The 21167-nt window shown below is 39.1% G+C and overlaps 2 protein-coding genes across 2 annotated transcripts; both read right to left on the reverse strand.

Annotated features, from left to right (window-relative positions):
* Nucleotides 1-154: 154 nt before the first annotated feature.
* On the reverse strand, nt 155-7733 carry EBS3 (Alg9-like mannosyltransferase family). Its single transcript, XM_077372617.1, has 10 exons — nt 7308-7733; nt 4670-4757; nt 4365-4524; nt 3965-4185; nt 3214-3509; nt 2362-2473; nt 2130-2268; nt 1230-1426; nt 1015-1104; nt 155-533 (listed from the first exon to the last, which is right to left on the reverse strand). The coding sequence occupies exons 1-10, from the start codon at nt 7577-7579 to the stop codon at nt 402-404; spliced, it is 1707 nt and encodes a 568-aa protein (XP_077228732.1). The 5' UTR covers nt 7580-7733; the 3' UTR covers nt 155-401.
* Nucleotides 7734-16805: 9072 nt separating this feature from the next.
* LOC143860315 (cyclic dof factor 4-like) lies at nt 16806-17243 on the reverse strand. The gene has a single exon (XM_077370894.1). The coding sequence runs from the start codon at nt 17241-17243 to the stop codon at nt 16806-16808; it is 438 nt and encodes a 145-aa protein (XP_077227009.1).
* Nucleotides 17244-21167: the final 3924 nt, after the last annotated feature.

The raw sequence follows: 21167 nt of genomic DNA on the forward strand, positions 1-21167 counted from the left end.
ATATAATGAGGTCTCTCACCAATCCCACCACTGCCTCGTAGTGGGTCCCATCTTTACCTATGATTGGCCCACGTGGAATCTGAAGAAACCTCTTTCCTAATTTACCGATGATGACAAAGTTACCATAGTAATGAATCTTGCAGAGAGAGAGAGAGAGAGAGAAGAGTTGAGTAAATGGCATAACTATGCAACAGAGTTCAGTTACATTTGATGGTAAAAGAGAAATAAGGATTGCTCATAATCATAAAATCAATCTCTGAGTTACAGTCACAAGAATAAACTTCTACAAAATTTGTAACATAAGTGGAACCGGCTCTGTAACATCTAACCAAGCTCTCCTCTAAACTTGTAAAGGTTGATGGGAAATTAATTGTTTGTTAGGAACCAATTAGATTAACATATCATTTGGGTATTCTCTTAAGCAATTTGTACAAGCCAAACACATTCTTCTCCTGCCAGAGGTACGGGATGAAGAAGGATCGATAGAGGGCTGGTGAGAGCTCCCTGTCCAGATAAGGTATCGCAGCAACTACCTGAAATTTACAATATCTCTATAATGATGAGAATGATAATGACAGGGCGGCCATGTTTGGCAACCATGAAAAATTATTCCATAGAATGGGAAATGATATCAACACTACAGTGTTTTAATAAGTTGTGCAAAGCATCTTGTTGTTTAGTATTTAAAGGTCTTTTAGAAGGATATTACAGTTCACAAAAAACTCTTGCAAGCCCTTTAAATACTAAACAACAAGATGCTTTCGTGCATCTTATTAAAACATTGCAGTGTGCTGATATCATTCCCCATATTCGTGGGTCCAACTGTATGACAAAGGCCGAGAAGGAGAGGGAGAGAATCGAGTGTGCAGGAGTAGACAGCATAAATCTCCATCTCCCACCAACCTCTCAGAACGGGCCCCACAAATATTCCATGGAATACTTTTTTCATGGTGGCCAAACATGGCCTAAGACATACAATGACACAAACAGAATGGAATTCGAAATGATCGGTACCTCCCATGTTGATAAGTCGCTTCCGCGTGCAGGATATGGTCGTCTCAGATCCAGTTCCACAAGGAAAGTACATGCTTCAATATTCTTGAGCTGTGACATCAATCGAAGCTTGATACATAAATTGGATATTTATTTGAAACAGCGCAAGAAAAGAAGGAACAGGAAAAGCACATGCAATTGCAAAAATGAGATCACGAAGAGGGAAAGAATTTTACATATTGCCCATCAAAAGCCTGATTCTTATTGTTGAAATACGGAGGTGCTGATGCAGTCCCTCCCATGGTCGAATTGAATGGAAAAGGAAGGAGCCCTTGGAACCCATCATCTATCCATCGAACTTCACCCACATATGAATGGACAAAAAAGGAAGAAGGGAACCGATGCCACTCACTTCCAACACAAACCACGGAACCTGCGAAACGAAATGTGTCCATCAGATCAACACAGAAAACGTGTATCATCCAATTCCTCAAATAGTATTAGGGGACGTTTGGATACACGGATTTTAGAATCTTGGAGTTCCTCAAAATCCTGGATGGGAGACGAGAAGAAGGAGACTGTCCATTTCGCTTCTCTTTAGAATCTTGGATTTTAAGTAAGAAATCTAGGTTTTAGAAATCTCTCACCCATCATGAGATTTCTTAAACCTAGAAACATGGGATGATCTCCTACTCTCTCGCCTGACCGAAAGAAGGGTGAGAAATAAAAAACCACTGATTTTAAAATTTTGAAAAAGAAGGCCCGTTTGGATACGCAGATTTTAGAATCTTGGATTTCCTCAAAATTCTGGATGGGAGAAGAGAGAAGAAGGCGACCAGCAGTCGTTTTCTGATTCTCTCCCTTCTTTCCGTCAGCAAGAGCGTAGAAGATCGACGTGTTTCCAAGTTTTAGAAATCTCAGGATGGGGGAGAGGTTTCTAAAACCTGGATTTCTTACTCAAAATCCATGATGGCAGACGAGAGAAGAAGGGCGTCCGTCGTTTTCTGCCCCTACTTTTCACAGCTTTCAACTAAAACCTGGATTCTAAAATCCACATATCCAAACAGCCCCTTAGAGGACAGTGACATGGAATGCTTTTTAAGACTTACAGACAATCTACCCAGGCTATTTCTTACCTATTCCAGCATCTTCATGATGTTCCAAATGCTTGTAAATCTCTAAAGGTGCTGAATATCCATGAAGCAGTGAGAATGTTCGGCTGTGTGAGGCACACAATATGATCATAAGAACCAGAGGTCTGAGGACTTTAGCAATCTGTTTCAAGAACGCATGTGAAAGTGAAGCATGTTCAGGGATAGATCGTATGCGGTTAAAAGATGTAGATCGCAAGAGACAGCACAAGCTCACCGTAACATATAGAGAATCATCAATGGCATATTTATCACGGAAAAGATCTGGAAAACTCTCAATAACGGCTGCAGCAGCGACACAAACAAGTGGGTATATTGGATAGAGAAACCTACAAGAACCAAAAAACTAGATAGTTAAAGACACGTCGTAAATCTATAAACTGCATTACTGACAACAATTATACATTGACAGGATTTTTAAGTTGACCTTTCATTTATCTCTAGCATATGAACACACAATAATATTCTCGAAAAATATGCAATAGACCACTAACTTTCCAAGGTGGAAAACATTCAAATCATATAATTGTTCATGCCTTCCATACTTTCTGGTAACTTTGTTATCTTATCAAATCTGAGTGATGCACTCTAATTAAAACAACCAATTGGATATGATCAAGAGTCAAGACACATGAAAATCCATCTTGAAAAATTAAGCTTATTTTGATGCTTTTGAACAGCTAAAAATATGTAAATTCATTGAATTCAATAAATTTACAGAAGCTCGACATGGGTTTCCCATTATATAGAGACACAGCTCTCCTCACAAAAAGTAACATTTCATCTTCAAAGCAAATCTACAATCTGCACATATATAGAAACAATCTGAAATATGACCAAAGTCAAAATGAAGTTATAACAATTTTTTATCAAAATGATCTTATAACAGAAAACTTACATAAAAAATTCACCTTTCACAGCTAATACACCAAATGCCCTGTACTATCAAAATGGTCTTATAACAGAAAACTTACATAGAAAATTCATCTTTCGCATCTAACACACCAAATGTCCTCCATGAGCCTCTAGCAGAAAATGAGAAATATATAATAAAGAGCATTATTCTCACCTTTCTTCTTTGTGGGGCTGCAACGACATAAATGCCAACCAGATATATATAGGTGAAACGACAACCAACAGATCTGGTGTGAATTTCTTCCTAGTAATCGGTAGAATTCCCAAGAACAGTAAAGCAAGAATGAAACAAAAATTGAAATTGTTAAATCCATTCCTCAGATAAAACAATGGCCCTTCTGTCCCATACAAATGGCTCTCACCACCTCCCCAAACATTATAAAGCAAAATATTGAGCACGGATGATGTCCACCTTCCGTAGTAAAAATGATCAACCAGCAATGAGAGTACCTGGAGTAAACCCAAAATATTCACGATGTAAAAGTGCAAATAACGAGAACAAACTGGTCACGGTCAAATGTTGTCACTACCATGGTTTTAAATTTCGACCGAAATCCAAAATTTCAGGTTTCAGTGGAGACCGAAACCGAAATGGCACATACCCGAAACGTGTCATTATTTCGTACGAAATTTCGAAATTTTGTTATTTCGGTCGAAATTTTAGGGATTTCAACCAATTTTTTCAATTTTTCAATTATTTTATAATTATCCCGAAATTTCAGGGATTTCGATAATGAATAAAATATTCTTTTTATTAGTCCGTTGGATTTCGAGCGAAATTTCGATTTTGGTGGGGTCCGAAACCGGTACCGAAACCGAAATTTAAAACCATGGTCACTACTAACATGAGATTCATATATCTGAAAAAGAATCGTAGCGCCCCAAAATAATACTGCTTAACTTACAAGTGTGGCAAGAGAAGTTGCTGTGCCTGAAAGGAACACTCGCTTGAATTTTCCAGTAACTAAAGAGTACCCTGTAATTGGTAGAACAGCTAGGATTGAGAATGGCCATCCAAGGATGACACCTACAGCTGCTACTGAAACCGCCATGGCAGGTTTCTCTAGAAGGAATAGTGCCGATGAAAGAGTGACAGCATACATAGAAAATGAACTAGGCAAGAAACCTGGTAAAGGTACCCCATAAGGTGGAGTCAGAGCGACGGGAGATGAAAGAAAGGCAAAAGTACAGAACAATTCTCAGTGAGGCAAATGGCATAGGATAGCACATAGAAAATTTTTAATTGTTAGATACTAATTAGAAATCTGGAAACATCTGGCATAGGATAGGAAACAGTTTACTTACTTGTACTAGCAAAGAAACAACCACTGGTCAAGCATAGCATTGCGAGTGTATAAGAAGCAAGTCGTTTTCCATATTTCCGGGAAATTGCTACCACCAGAACTGTCTCTGAGATTGTTGATATGAGACCAAGGAAGAGTCTTACCGCATAGAACACTTTAACCTGACAATATTTTAAGCAGGTATTTGTTATGAGTAGAGGAGAAGTGAAAATAAATATTGAAATAATTATTGCAAAAATGAAATTTAGATACCAATTAAATAAACAAGATGATAGAAGTACTTCAGAAAAGAGTGAAATATCTCACTTTTTCCTCACTGAACAACCAGGAAGCAGGTCCAGCCACTACATTGTGAAAAAGAATGTACAGATATGACCGGAGGGCAAACTCAGAGCTGCAACATTCATACACATAAGTACACCTTCCTATTAGGACTTGGGATCAAATTAGATATAATCAAGAAAATTTCCATAAATCACCCAAGCATTGACATTCACCGCATTGCATTGATAAATTAAACCTAAGTATAACAAATTAACAGAACATAATTGTCAAGCAAAAACAAATCCAGCTCATTTTTCCTCACTGAACAACTAGGAAGCAGGTCCAGCCACTGATTTGTGAAAAAAAAAAGAACATACACATAGAACAGGAGGGCAAACTAAGAGCTACAATATGCACACATATAAGTACAAGCTCCTATTAGGAATGGGGAGCAACACAAAGATAATGAAGAAAATTTCACATCGATAAATCACAGGTACAGCCACCTCATATGAATTAAATGAATAAGATAAAATCTGCCAAAAAGTGAGCTTCTGTGGCCGTTCTCTCCTGCAAAAGTGGGCCGCAAAATGGTTTTCTGTGAAATTTCCTAGCAAATCCCATAAAAATTTAACAAACTAAAAGATTTCAAGCACAGACAAATCCAAGTAGAAAGATAAATTGCCAAATACACTGATATTATTGCCATCATCAATAGGCAAGAGTACATGCAGATGAAGAATCTAAATGCATGGATTGAGCTCCCACCAATGCTACTTTGACCAGCAGAGTTGGGGCTTTGAGTTCGCTACACTGAAATAGCATGCAATAGTTTCTCTCCACGTTTGGCACCCAACTGCACTTGAACATACAGAACAAAGCCTTATCCAGTTGTTATAGTCTGCTCGTCAAATTGGATAACATGTAAATGGTTTGTGTCGCTCCCATTCATTAATTGTAATAATCACTGCATCTACAGATATGATTTCAGTTATTGTCAAACTTGATCTTAAAAATGGACCCCCTTTGATTTGCCTTTGTCAAAAACTACAAAGTAGATATCCTCCGTGAATCAAACTTTGGTCACATGATTGCAATATGTCATGATTGAATTGTCAAGAGAAAATTCCAGTTTTTCACAGTCAAACTATTCTCTTTAATACCACTGTTTGATCTTGCATGTAGTGGAAACATCACACTCGGTCAAGTACAATGATACAAATGGCATAATTGAACAGAAGAATCACACATAGAAACATCTAAAGAAAAGAGTCATGTGACAAAGAATAAAAGGAAATTTACAGGACCCTTCTCTCTAGTGAGTGACTATTTAAGACTATTCCTTTCTAGAGGAAAGCTAAACTGAGGAGTGCCCTAGCAGAAATGGGGTGAAAGGATGCCCCCATTGCCTGCAAGAGACGGTTCTGCATTTAATACACTTTGACTTGCATTTATTATAGATGCACAACCGTCCCTTGCAGCCAATGGGGGCGCCCTTTCACCCCATTTTTGCAAGGGCGCCCTTCAGTTTCGAATACCTCTTTTCTAATTCAACTTACCAGCTTACTGAAGATGGTCTAAATTTCAATCGATAACATAAATCCCTACAGCCAACATAGTGAGACTAAAGCTTAGGTGGGTTTTGTTAAAAGTAGAATGCATCTTAACAATATTTTTATGCGCTGCCAACAGCCTCACACGATAAAGCCATTCTAATATTAGCAACAACTTCAAAAGTCAAAACATCCAAAGTATGGTAATTTTCCAAGCTTGCCAAGTTATCGCTTCAGACAATATTTTCAAATTTTAAGGCCCTGTTCGTTTGAGATTATGATAAACAATGGTAAGCTCCAAACCTATTATTGTACACAAAATTATTGTAATTTGAGTCCAATAATCAGTTTGGGGGAAACGAGCATGGCCTAAGGATTGTAAACAATGTGGAAAACCTTAAGATGCCTCCAAACTAAAGTATGAAAAATTCTCAAAGGAGTATCCACTTCAACAGATTCAGCTTCAATTTTCACCACTCCATAGAGACATACATATCTTACTTAGCAATCTCCCATTTATATTTCACTACTTCAATTTTCACCACCCTTTTCTTTGTCCTCCATTTTCATAACCTTCCATGTCCAAATTTTATGAAATAATGATCGATCCACTCACGCCGCACGTTTAACAAACAGTTTAAGTTTTCCACACCATCATGTAATGGGCTCCATCAGATTGGAATAAAAGTCGCAAGTGAAACAGAATGAAAGTATATATATATATATATATATATATATATATATATATATATATATATATATATATATATAGAGAGAGAGAGAGAGAGAGAGAGAGAGAGAGAGAGAGAGAGAAAAGAAAGAAGAAATATATAGGAAACAATCAGATAAATTGCTTCAAATAACACTTCACAGTCTACCAATCACAAATTTCCCTAACAAACATTGCACCCTGTTTGTTTTGCATTTTGAGAACAGATTGTGAGTCCAAACCCGATCGGACTCAAAATTAAACCTAAATTTTAGTCCAATAATCGGTTTTGGACTCACAATCGGTTCTCAGAATCCAAACTAAACACGACTAGAGATCGATTTTGTTTACAGAAACGGAATATAAAATCAATCGCAGAGAGGGAAAAAAGAGAGGATAGAAATAGGAAGAGATAAACCTATATTCCCAGGTTTGAAATCCGGATCTGTAGAGGAGGTAATGAAGGGGCTCCCAATAATTAAAGACCTCGTCACAGTCATGAATGATATTGGAAGTGGCACTCATGTATCTAAGAATCGCTAGGGCATAAAAAGGAATCATCCAGTTAAAACCATCCACTTTCTCTTTCTCTCCTGATTTTTCAGGCTTATCGAGTTTCGAGTAGCTGCTTGAGGATGAAGAAGAGGGTTCTGAAACGGCAGGGCGTCGATGTCTCGTTGAGAGATCCATCTCAAATCCAAGATGCTTGCAGAGAGAAATAAAAAGCTAACCCACCTAGGGTTTGCTCCTCTTTGGAAGAAATGAATAAGTGTTTTCTCTGTTGCTTTTTTGAACTGTAAAAAGTCGAATGGGTTTGGCCGCTTTTTCGGGTTCTCTTGAATGAGGATAGTAGGGCTGGCAATTTCATCCGAAAAAGCGGGGATCCGCCCCGCCGTTTGGGGCGGGGATTCCCCGATTTGAGAGGGGAAGGGGATTTTAAAATTCCCCCGGTGCGGGGAGGGGAAGGGGAAGGGGATGAAGTTGTCCCCGCCCCGCCCCGCCTCGCCCCGTTAATCAATGCTTATTTTTTGTATATTTTTAAATGTTTTTTTTTTACGAAAACTACTAGAAACTCTGTAGATCTGCTACAAGATTCCCCCAAACATTGACTTAGCTTGTCTTTTCCTTTTAATTAGCTTCTGAGAGCATTTTGGGAACTATAATAACCTTTTGACAGATGTTGAAATAATAAAGACAAGCTGAGTGAGTGAGTGTATGCAATTATCAAAAAATCGTAGTGCCAACATCGGTAGCCAAAATAAATTGCATTTTATTATTAAAAGTATGGTATGGCCCGCACCATACGATGATCCAAACCATCCATTAGATGGGGCACACCCTAAATAGGTTGTGCCCCAAAAATCATTTCCATAGGTTGATCCTAACCCTCCGATCTATAGAGGAATAGGATCACTCAGTACCTCTACAGATCGGAGGGTTAGGATCAACCTAAGGAAATGATTTTTTGGGCGCAACCTATTTAGGGTGTGCACCACTAATGGATGGTTTGGATCATCCTATGATGCGGGCCATACCTTACTTTTAATAAAGTCAGGAGTGCGATCATCAGAATACAGTAGTGCTCATAACATTTCCCAAAATTAATGATCCAAAATGGGGTTTGGATGTTGGGTACTCTAAGTGGCAGGCTATGATACCACTTGATCTAAAATTGAAGTTGGCTTGAATCCAATTAGCAATGTGCGGAAATCCCATCATCCAACAACAACTACTGTCGGTCCAATGGGTCCATCCATCCATCGTCCACACACAAATACCGAATATGGATCTGCCCTCTCTTATTAAATCTTCAAGTAAAAAAACACTGCAAACAAGTGAAATCTGGACGTTCGTTACTGCCCAGCATTTCAATCAATATATAAAGAAGAGAAGACAAACTCCTTATACCAATCTCCTGCTAATTTAATTAACAGCTAGCCTATCGATTGTTAGTTTATAACATTTTTATATATTGAAGTTGCATCAAGTTGATTAGGGACACCCAACATTAGTGTATCAATGACTAAAGAGGGGGTGATGTTGGGGCGGGGCGGGGATTTTGTCCCCGAAGGATGCGGGGAGGGGAAGGGGATTAGATATTCCCAGCGGGGAGGGGAGGGGGATTCCCCACCATCCCCACAGAGGGGAGGGGAAGGGGAGGGGGGAAATTCCCCGTGGAGGGGAAGGGGTAGGGGACCCCAATATCCGGCCCCGACCCGCCCTGTTGCCAGCCCTAGAGGATAGTCATCATGGTGGCATGTTTGATGATCCAGCCCATTGGTTTGGGGTCTCATGTGGTCAGGATTGCGAACAATCTACGGTTGATCTTTTGTTTATAAATTCCAAATTTTTTTTTTATTGCTGCTTAAATAATACTAGTGGGACACATCGCACGAGGAGTGAGAAAACATTATATTTAGTTTCTCATGATAGACAATAGAGAAACTGCAAATTACGGAAACCTTATAGATGGGTTGCGATCATCCCATCGAAATGATTTTGGGGGCACAACCTATTTGCGTCGCGGCCCATCAAGTGGACGGCTTGGATCATCCTATGGCGTTGACCACAAACTTAATTTGAAAATTTTGGGTGGGGCCTACAATTTGGCCTTAATGTTAATGCACGACCTACACCATAAGATGATCGAAACCATTCATTTGATGGGCCACAATGTACATAGGTTGTGCCCCAAAAATCATTTCCATTGGATGATCACAACTCTCCAATCTATAGATGTTTTCGTAATATGCAGTTTTTCTTATGATTATCAAATGGAGGGTTTGGATTATGGGGTGGTGCGTACAATTCATTTTGAAAAATACAGGTGGGGCCTACCTTGTTCAAAGATTTGAAGAAAATAATTTTTGGGCCCACCAACTGTGGGGGATAGACCAGTGCAAAGATTAGAAGAAATTAATTTTTAGGCCCATAAAAAAGATTTTGAAAAATATGGGAGGGTTTGACCTGACCCGTAAGGGTTCGGGTGACACGGGCCAGGTCAAAATGACCTGGGGAAATTTACGGGTTACGAATCTTGAACCCAAACCCAGCCCATGAACTGTACAACATCAACAGGTTGTGCCCCAAAAATCATTTCCATACGCTGATCCTAGCCGTCCAATTGATAGAGGTTTCCATAATATGTTGTTCCTCTTACATCGGACGGTTAAGATCACCCTATGAATTTTTTATTACAAATGCATAAAGGAGGGGGTAAGATTGAAATTATGTGGCTTTCATGGGTGCCTTTGTTAAAAAGCATAAAGGAGGGGGTAGAATTGAAATTATGTGGCTTTAGTGAGTGCCTTTGTTAGAAAGCATAAAAGAGGGGGTTGGATTGTAAATATGTGGGTTGAATGGGTGCCTTTGTTAAAAAAAAGTGATGTGTAATTTTCACAGATTTTTGGGAGAAATTCAAATAATTCCCTTAGTTTCCCTTCTTCTATATATATACTAGTAAAACACCCTGTGCGATGCACGGGCCGACAAAGAACTGTACGGACCACATTATAGATTGATCCAAACCGTCCATGTGTTGGAGCACAACATAAATAGGTTGTGCCCCAAAAATCATTTCCATAGGCTGATCGTAGCCCTCCAATCTATAGAGGTTTCCATAATCTGTTGTTCCTCTTAAATCGGATGGTTAAAATCACCCTATAGAGCTTTATAGGTTGATCCAAACCGTCCATGTGATAGAACACAACATCAATCGGTTGTGCCCGTAAAATCATTTCCATAGGTTGATCCTAGCCCCCCAATCGATATAGGCTGATCCTAGCTTTCCAATCGATAGAGGTTTCTATAATTATTGTTCCTCCTCAGGTGCCCGGAATTCGTTAATATTTTGCAAGTGTCTTACATGAGTAATATGAAGTAGTTCTTTCGTCATTGTCGTATGTCTTTACCTCTTCTTGGTAGTTTTTTTTCTGTAATTGTCATAGACAGGTACCCTGTGGCGGTACTTTTCATATGTTGATTACGATTTTACCCTCACATAGATAGTATGTACATATATGTGGGAAGGGCAAAAAAGGTAAAAATCATCCACATCGACGTGTTAAATGAACTGTACTGACCACATCATAGGTTACCGTCCATGTGATGGAAACAACATAAATAGGTTGTGTCCCAAAAATCATTTCCATAGGCGGAACCTAGCCTTCCAATCTATAGAGGTTTCCATAATATGTTGTTCCTCTTAAATCGGATGGTTAAGATCACCCTATAGATTTTTTATTAAAAAAGTATAAAGGAGGGGGGTAAGATTGAAACTATGTAGCTTTATAGCTTGATCCAAACCGTCCATGTGATGAAACACAAAATCAATCGGTTGTGCCCGTAAAATCATTTCCATAGGTTGATCGTAGCCCTCCAATCAATATAGGCTGATCCTAGCCCTCCAATCGATAGAGGTTTCCATAATTGTTGTTCATCTTTAGGTGTCCGGAATCCGTCAATATTTTGCAAGTGTCTTGCATGAGTAATGGAAGTAGTTCTTCCGTCATTGTCATATGTCTTTACCTCTTCTTGCTAGTTTTTCTTTGTAATTGTCATAGACAGTACCTTGTGTTGGTACTTTTTATATGTAGATTACGATTTTACCCCCAAATAATTTCTCACAGAGTTAGATGTTAGAAATCAGCAAAGGGGTTAATGGTAAAAGAGTAATGATGATGGTAAAAGAGTAATGATGACTGATATATATTTCAGGTGAGTTAAATGTCTATTTTCCCTCATAGATAGTTTGTACAGTTATATGGGGAGAGCAAAAAAGGGTAAAAATCATGCACGTGTTAAATGGACAATAATTTTCCAATTTCTCTTCTGCTATATAGTAATAGATATATAGATAACAGGATCTGTGGTGGGGGCCAATCAAATTGATCAACCCCACTTTCATCTATGGACAATTTTCGGATGGCTTTTCTAAATGGGTTGATCCATACTGTCCATTTGATAGGCCCTATGTGGGACCTCCAATGCTAATGCCACGTGGAGGATGTCTGGTCCACAGATCTTCTCAACTTTTCTGTGTTTCAGAAACACATCGTGGAACAAAAAAAACGAGATGAATAACTAACACAATCAAAGGCAATATAAAAGCAACCAGTACCACAACGATCACAAAAGAAGCGCAATACACATGTGGGTCTGTTTGCATTATTAGATTGACGCTAACCTTTCAATCCGTAGCATGATCCGGACCCACTTGAGAAAAGTGAGCAGCAGGGCCCACCCAAATGATACTGGCATAATCCAGACCCTTCTTTTTTAGGCCCTACTGGGGTGATGACATGACAGCAAAATCACATTTATCAAATGATCCCAACCGTCCAATAAGTTTTAGTATGTTCCGGACCATTCATTGGGGTAGATATAGGACACTCCCACAAAAACATACTTATGAAGTGATCTCAATTGTAACAATCAACGGCTAGCAATCACTGCCAGGATCAATCCTAAGGATCAATTTTTTGTGTTCACATGTGGCATGCATGATGCATGTGCAATCGAGACAGTATAGATATGAGGCATACTCACATAGCTCTGGCCCCATACCAAACGGGCATCAGATCTGTGAGATATAAAGGCCTATAAAAATCAACGATCCAGTTTTTCTTGATGGAACCCTTTAAACTTGCAGAAACTCATTTTCATAATCAATGGTAACAAGCAATTTTTTTGGGTAGGCCAAGAGGGCATCTATCTGAAATCTAGACTGCTGATCTTGTAGAGCATCAAGAGGCAATCCAGGTGCTCTTGGTCCGATTCTGAATAAACATTGGAAGTTAAGGGCCCGTTTGGATGCCGAGAAAATTTTGATTTTGATCTCTCACATTTGCATCTGTTTTTGTGTTGTGATCTGGATCCGGATAAAATCCTTTGATTTCCAAATTAGCAATTGACAGTGTAAAAAATCAGATTTCCAAATATGCTGTGGAAATAAGTAAATTGGAAATCCACTGGCAGTTTCCTTCACCCTCTTTGCTCCTCAACCTCTCCCCTCCAATAGGAAGTACCCCCTTACCTCTTTGTCTCCCTCAACGTGAGCTGGCCGATCTATTCATTTTGTATTCAGAACTCAATTCCAAATCCAAATACAAAATATGAGGTATCCAAGCGGGCCCTAAAGGACTACAAAAACCAAAGATTTAGCTTTTCTTGGCAGAACCTGAAACGAGAACCATGTAGGCCACCTCATGAGGATCCACCGTATCAACATTGGCCACACATTTCCAATGTGGGACCTGATGTTGATCAATATATAGTATTATTGATCCTAATATATTCAATGAGACATGATTACTTATTCAATTAATGTGTTTTCTAAGGCCTCTTTGGATACTTCTAAGGCTCTGTTCGTTTCAGATTATGACAAATGATTGTCAGCCCTAAGCCTATTATTGGGTTCAAATTTAAATGTAAATTTGACCCAAATAATAGGTTTGTGGCTCACAACCGGTTGTCATATTCTCTAACGAACGGGGCTTAAAAGTTGGTTTCTTGTTGGCAAATAAGATTATTTGGAGGCCATTAACCATATCATATCTAAAACTAGAGCAATGATAGATGCAAGGGCCCTTTTTTTCTAGGGCTAAAGAAGGGCCTTTGAATAATCCACGTCATTAAGTGCAACCGAATTCAGTTACTCAACCGACTTTAAAAATGACGTGGATCTATTCAAGGTAGGGGTGCAACTTGGGCGGGCTAAACCCAAACCCGACGGGTTCAACCCGGAAAAAAGTCGGGTTGGGTTGAGTTCGGGTTGGGTTCGGGTTCGGGTTGAGGGCTTGGACAACCCGACATTTTTAATAATTTTTTTTATTTTTTAAGCTTAAAAATTTAAAATCTCGAGTTGGGTCGGGTTCGGGTTGGCAAAAAGGGTTCCTCGGGTCGGGTCGGGTTGAACCTCGTCGGGTTGGAACTCGGGTCGAGTCGGGTTTGGGTTGAGCAAATGGTTGGTAGGGTCGGGTTCGGGTTGGCCTCAACCCGACCCAACCTGACCTGAGTTGCACCCCTAATTCAAGGGCCCTTCTCTAGCCCTTGCATAAAGAGGGCCCTTGCATCTATCATTCCTCCTAAAACTATTATCACCATTATTTGCAAATAATCATATTCTACTTCGAAAGCATTTTCATATATTATCACATGCAAATAATTATTTACAGGTATCCAAAAAGAAGTACAACATCTCAAATTAGGCTCTGCCTTCTTGCTTCAAATTAATCGGAGGCTGCCAAGAAGGTGATACCAAATACTTCATGGCAAATGGTATATTCGACCCTTTTTTCACTTGGGTCCGCCCAGTCTACTGTACAAGAGAAGTCATAAATAGACTAGAGGAAGCTGTCCCAAGTATTCAAAGGGGCAATCATATCACTTCCCATACTTCGTCACTTTATACATGGAGTGATATCCTCACTCCCTTCTTTTGATAACGGCAGTCCTATAGTCCTGTAAAACAATTTTCTGGTTAGATGTTGAATGCATTTTTAGAATTGTAAGAACTTTAAATAAGATACTAGAAAAAAGTGTAAAATGAAGTGGAGGCCGACTTTAGTAAAATAAAGGAGTGGGAATATATATATTATAGATATTATGGGTTTCTTCGTTCTCTTAGATTTAGGTTTGATTTTATTCATCCTGTTTGGATTGGAGGAAAATTGAAAAATATTTCTGGGGGAAAATTTTTTCCATTCTACAATTTTAAATGATATGGTAATGGGGATATCATCACGAATTAAAGGTTCCTTTGTTCTATCGACTTAAATTGTTTCCACTTAAAAATGGATGTAAAATTTGTTTTAAAAAAGGAATAGAGCTTTTTTTTAAAAAGCAGTGGTTCGAGTTATCATTTTTTATTGTGTAATCAAACAGTGGAAAATAAGGAAATTTTGAAAAAGTTTTTTCTCACCAAACTTTTCCAAAAAAAAATTCCTGCAGTCCAAACAATAGGGCCTAAGTTGTTTGGACAGTGATGGCTAAGCATAATTTAGTGAGTATTTGTGGATCCCGATCCTGAGGAAGCTGGCGATGATACTTTTTCGAGAGTTTCTTGGTAGAGCTCTCCTTCGCATATGGAGATCTCAGAGGATTGACGGGGATCTCGTGTCCTCGCCAGTTTCCTCGGGATCGGGGTCCACGGTATTATATTACATTTATTAGCTTAGATTAATTGGGATTCCTTCTTATCCCTGCCTTTTAAGTTAAACAAAGGTCTTAAGGGCGTGAAAAACGAGCTGTTCTCTTTAATTTTTTGTTTAGCCTGGATTTATAGACATCGTTCAAGTTGATAATATTATACGGGGAAAATTAAGTATGATTTCTCATATTACTGTAAGTGACTCTAATCTGTTCACATGCAGTGCTTATAAAATATCTGAAACCTTTATCCATCAGGCCACACTACGAATGGGTCACATCCCCGAAATACGTGAATTGGAGAATCGTTTGTGATGATTGAATGACTTTTTTGGATTGCACACTAAAACATGGACACTTGAACAACATGCATCGATCCCAGATGTGATTCTTGGGCTATATCACATCTATAATAGGGCCCATTTAATGAACGGCTAGGATCCGCTATATATATATATATATATACATGTGTGTGTGTGTGCTGTGAGTACAGAATTAGTAGTCCTTGAACAACACTCGGGTTATATTGTAACAAAAAAAGAACAGTTGAACAACATTGGTGTGATTATTTGGCTATAGGGCGCACTAGATATAGATGAATGGTCTGAATCTCCTATAAGGGTGTCCTGTCTACAGAAATAGTAGTCCTTGACAAGGGAAGAAAAGTCATTCCACACCATATGATTTCCTATTATGGGGCTATTCTTCATGGCCATAGCATGACGGGGTTTGCTTTATCCTTGGACAGACCTGCAGTCCAGCATTCACGTCAACCTCTGTTCTTGGATAAAATATAACCCAACAAAATTGATTGACAGCAGACAAGATAAAATTATTCAAGCAGGGGAGTTACCAAGGTTTTAAATTTTGGTTTCGGGGTTAATTTCGGACCTAGCCGAAATCCCGAAATTTCTGCCAAAATTCGGTAAAGTGACACTAAAAGTCAATTTTTTGGGCCGATTTCGGGTGAAATTTGGGAAACGAATAAAAAATTAATATATTTTTCAAATTTCTCTGAAATTGATGAAATTACTGAAATTTTGGCAAAAATTTGGTACGTTTCGCCAATTTCGGTTTCGGAATGTTTCGGTTTCGGTCTTGACCGAAATTCTGAAATTTCTAACGAAATTTAAAACCTTGGTAGTCACTCACAACAGCTTATCCCAGGATATCTATCCCCGTCGATAACAGCCCATGGAAAATAAAGTAAATGGAAAAAAATGTGTAAAGTACTGTTTAATTATCAACACGTATCAAAACCGCCCGATACGATACTTATGTAACTTATCGGACTATAAAATAAAGGGCAGTGGTAAATCGACGCCCAAATATCTTAAATCGACGCCCTATGTGTCTTTCTCTCTCTTCTGGGTTAGAGAGAGAAAGAGGAGAGAGATAGACACTAGGGGGTCGATTTAAGATATATGGGGTCGATCTATCACTCCCCTAAAATAAATTGTAGCTATCTGCTTGAAAGAAAATGGGTGACTGGGCTAATTTGTGCAGCACATCACATGATTAATAACAGATTGTATCTACAATTAGAGGAAAACGTGTTGACGTTGAATAAATCAACCAATAGGATAGGAGAGCTCTTGGAACTGATTTTTGGAAGGGCGCTCTTCATTCTATCATTCCTCATACAAAATCAATAGCAATTTCAATTCAAAGGAAGAGAAGAAAGCAGAAAATGGATGACTAGGCTAGTAATTTGTGCGTTACATCACATGATTAATAACAAGCTGTATCTACAATTAATATTGCAATTTCAATTCAAAGGAAGAGAAGAAAGCCCAGGAATTTGACCAGCTGAGCTGCTGTTTTTGTCGAGCCTCTTGGGGTCCAATACATGGTTCCAGTGCTCCGTCATCCCCTCTATCCTGAATTCCTCCAAAACATCAGAAGAATAAAAAACGCAATCACCGGAGAAACCTACCGGCCCCTGACATGTGGGTCTGGACTTACGGCGCCCTGCGCCGAAGGGCACGTTCCGTAGGGTCCCTCCTGCTGTCCAATATCTCTGGCACCTCTTACAGAAATGGCGAGGTTGGTTAACGTTGTAGTTGTTGAAGTAGCAGAATTTGGTCTCCATGCTTTTGCAGCGTGGGCATACTAATACCTTTCCTGACCTTCTCGCCGATGTCTCATCGACTTTCTTAGCTTCCACCTCCTCCTCCTTTACTTGTCTCACTTTTATTGGGATCATTTTGCCGAAAAGCTTGAATCCTTCGGCATCTCGGCCGGTGTCAACATACGACATAGAGAGAGAGAGAGAGAGAGAGAGAGAGAGAGAGAGAGAGAGAGAGAGAGAGAGAATCCTTCAACTAGGAAAGTCCCTTCTTTCTTGAAGACATTTTTTTTCCAGAGTTGAAGGGGAGGTCATGAAAATGGTTTTATATGTGATTTTATGTAAGGGAAATGATATATTGACCCCTTTTTCTTCCCTGGGCTACTCCTTATAGGCTTATACGGTAAATTGAGTAGTCCAACTCCATAATATAGTAGAGGGTGGCCCTGGGAAGAAACGGGGGAGAATATATCACTTAATATATCACTTAAACTTTTATGAAACGGGGGACACTATTATAAGCCCATGTGATAGCAGCCAGAAACCAGCTGCTAATCCAACGTCATCAGAATCCGCAGCCAGGCCAGTAAAAGTCATCGTTACACCTATTGTCCACGTCATCCTGCCTAATCAGCAAAAATGGATGAATTGGCAGTCGATTTCATATGACACGTAGCACCATGTGGAGCCCCTTCTTGTTTTGGTTGCCTAGCAAGTGACGAAGTTTGAGGCCATTTCTAATGTACTCTCTCTCTCTCTCTCTCTCGTACATTACAAATCCACGTCATGAGCTCGTTTTGTGAAGTTTGCCAAAGAAGGGTGATGGCTTTCTCGACTGGCTGTCTTTTTATTTTACTCGTTTTGAATATTTTATTATCGTACTCAAGGATAAATAAGACGTCTCTTTGAATCTTTTCATTTTGTCATGAAATTGACAGATGGAACATTTTTAAGTACTTACCAGTTGCATTAGGCACCCAAAATGAATGAAAACTTATTTTATTTACAACGACTACAAGGCTGATCTTTGTTTTTTCATCACACGATTTCTCTTTGTTACCCATTTTTTTTGAAAAGTGACATATTTCATTAATATTCAGATAGCAATCGGGACCAGAAGTCCCAGCCTGTAATACAAAATACTAAGAGGCTGATTTGAGGGGGCTGATTTGTCTTTGTTACCCATTAATCCCAATGTGGGACTGATTTGAGGCACTCTTTTGATGTTGCCTCTAAGGGTAACACTAGAGAGACCAGTGGTGAGATCAATAGCTGTCTGAAGGAATTTTATTAAACCATTTTCTTAGCTGAGGAGGTTTCTAATTTTCAATAGCTTTAGAAAAGGGGCAGTCTGCTGTCTCCTTATTAAATGATATGGGTTGGGCTACCTTTGTATTGATTGTTACATTCTCAATTGAAATTGAAAGTAGAGGATGAGCTAAGTTTCAATGTATGTGGCATTTATTTATCAACGAATCTTGTTCCGGCATCATAACAGTATTCTTAATCTCTTTGCCATACAATCACTTGCTTAAAAATAATAACAACGGAGCATCTGCTTTTCTTTATATATGAAAAAGATAGCCCTTGTGTTGGTCTTTCTTTACAGAATATGAAAAAGAACCTATAAAAAAGTAGACACCATTGGGGTTGGAAAGTTTGCTTTGTATGTTCCTCACGCTTTTTTTTAGTTTATCACCAAATTGCTTTTAAAAAAATCCCCTTACACTAATTAATAAAAGAGAGTCCACCTTTTCTCATTTCTTTGGTATCCAAGTAGGGATTGTGGGACCCCAATTTACCAAGGAATAATAACACTCCTTTACATCTATTATGAAGTTTTTAATTTTGTGGAGAGAGAGAGAGAGAGAGAGAGAGAGAGAGAGAGAGAGAGAGAGAGAGAGAGAGAGAGAGAGAGAGGTGGTTACTTATTTGATTTCAGAACTTACGCCTTAAGAAATGAGCAGAGCACACTGCCAAATTTTGCCAACTTGTAATTCCCACATTTATGTAGTTTTTATGAGTTTTAGAGGTGAGTCTCAGGAGGTTCCTATTTTATTTGGGATTTGCTAGCGTCCATCGCAGAAGGCATTTCGCAGATGGGCTATTCCATGTGAAGAAAGCAGCCACAAAGGCTCACTTTTCCGCAGATTTTGTCTTCAGTCACCAGGTGGCTGCTCTCACACGCAACAGCCCATCCGCGAAATGCCTTCTGCGTTGTACGCAACAAATCCCATTTTATTTATGGGGCTTTTGCAAAAGAAGTCTTCTGCTTTGCTTTATTTGCAAAAACTAGTTTGAGAATTTACCAAAAGAGCCATCACAACTCAACTCAAGCCAACTAAACTTTTGTCCCATACTAGATCTACCCGGCCCCAAAAGAGTCCACCACATTTGAGTGAATTTTGCAAATCAAGTCGTGCCATCATTTTGTGACCAAAATAACCATGGCAGATTTTTTTACTCATTAAAGACCAAAATGTCCATACATTTGAGAAGTCGAGAATTACTTTGTGTGGGGATATCAACTAGCATTTGTGGCTCCTCATGATGCATAGATGTAAACTAATGGGACCCATCCTATCAAAACATAAGCGCGTAAAATCGTGGACCCCACCATATGCTTGGGCTTGGGTGGAGATCGTGGGACCTACGCCATCAAAACATGAGGTATAATGGTGGGCCTCACCAGACGCATGGGCTTGGATCGGTGGGACCCATCCTATCAAAACATATCATTCAAGTCGAGGTGCATGCATTCGTTCTTTTATATTCAATGTTTATTTTTAGTAATTTATGGGGGTACCTATGTGATTAAATATTCGGAAACAAGTCAGTTAAATATGAGTACTTGAATAGATTTAAATGGGTACCCAACACATGTTCATTTCTTTCGTTTGACTAACTACTCCATGAATTTCTAAAATTTTCGGATTTGGGATTAATATATATAGGTAAGCTGGGATTGAACCTGTGACCTCAAGGTTGAGAAACAAAGCCGTAACCAATGAGCTATAGGCCCAACCCATTGGGTTTTGAGTTTGCGTAACAGCCCGCCTTGTGCTTGGGCTGGGTTTGAGTTTAAAATTTAGACACGGGCTTTACTCTTTTACATCTAATACTCGAGTTAACCGGGTGCAACTTTCACCCCTACAAACATACTGGTACAAAGAGACTTTGAGTGGATTTCATTGAGGATCGATCTTTTAACCTTTTTCACATTACTGCCTATGTGAGGGTATGCGACTTCCCCCAAAAGGGTAAACAGATGTGGGTGCATAAGCCATTTACCAGGTAAGTTTTTCTAACATTGGACTGTTAGAACAAACATCCATTTTAGTTAGGGGGTAAACGAATGTTTTACCCCATATTTACCCCGATCAGAGTATTTAAACTATGGAGGAAAAGACATCAATTTTTACTAATTTCGAGTCGATACAATAGCCTGCAGTAATATTGGAGAGGTGCTGTTCTTCCTCTGTCCACAGTTCAGTCCATGTACAAGTAGCTTGCGTTACCAAATTTCCATTTGGAACCTTAAAGATTGCTAATAAGGCCCTGTTCGTTTTGGGGCTCACAATCTGTTGGGACAATCTCAAAGGAACAGGGCCTAAGGAAATATATTAACTTCCAGATAGCTAGCAGATCTGTTATGGAAGGAAGATGATTATAGAGACGAATTCTCCATAGAGGTTGAGAGCTGAGAAACATCTCAGAAAAAAAATTATAAAAAGGGCTGAAATTGTCCTCGATTTCTTTGACATAAAAGGGACCTAAAACAAATTTTATACCCATTTTCCACCCCCCAGTGGATTTAATACTCCATTTTCATTGAGAACAGAAAGTTCTGCATATGCTTGACCAAATCATGCTTCAGCTGATCATTAAAGAAGGGACCTCTACAATGTACTTTCAGAGGGAAGATAAGTGGGTGAGATTTAGTAAAAACTATAGAACATTTTGGGTGATCAACTGGCTAAAACCATCAACCTTTCCAAAGGTCCAAAGGAGATTGCGATAGCATGAATAACATTTGAAGCAAAAACTGAGCAACGCCTAAAG

The sequence above is a fragment of the Tasmannia lanceolata genome, unplaced genomic scaffold, assembly GCF_043159265.1.
Source record: "Tasmannia lanceolata isolate RefF3 unplaced genomic scaffold, GAP_Taslan_0.1 ptg000037l, whole genome shotgun sequence".
Lineage (NCBI taxonomy): Eukaryota > Viridiplantae > Streptophyta > Magnoliopsida > Canellales > Winteraceae > Tasmannia > Tasmannia lanceolata.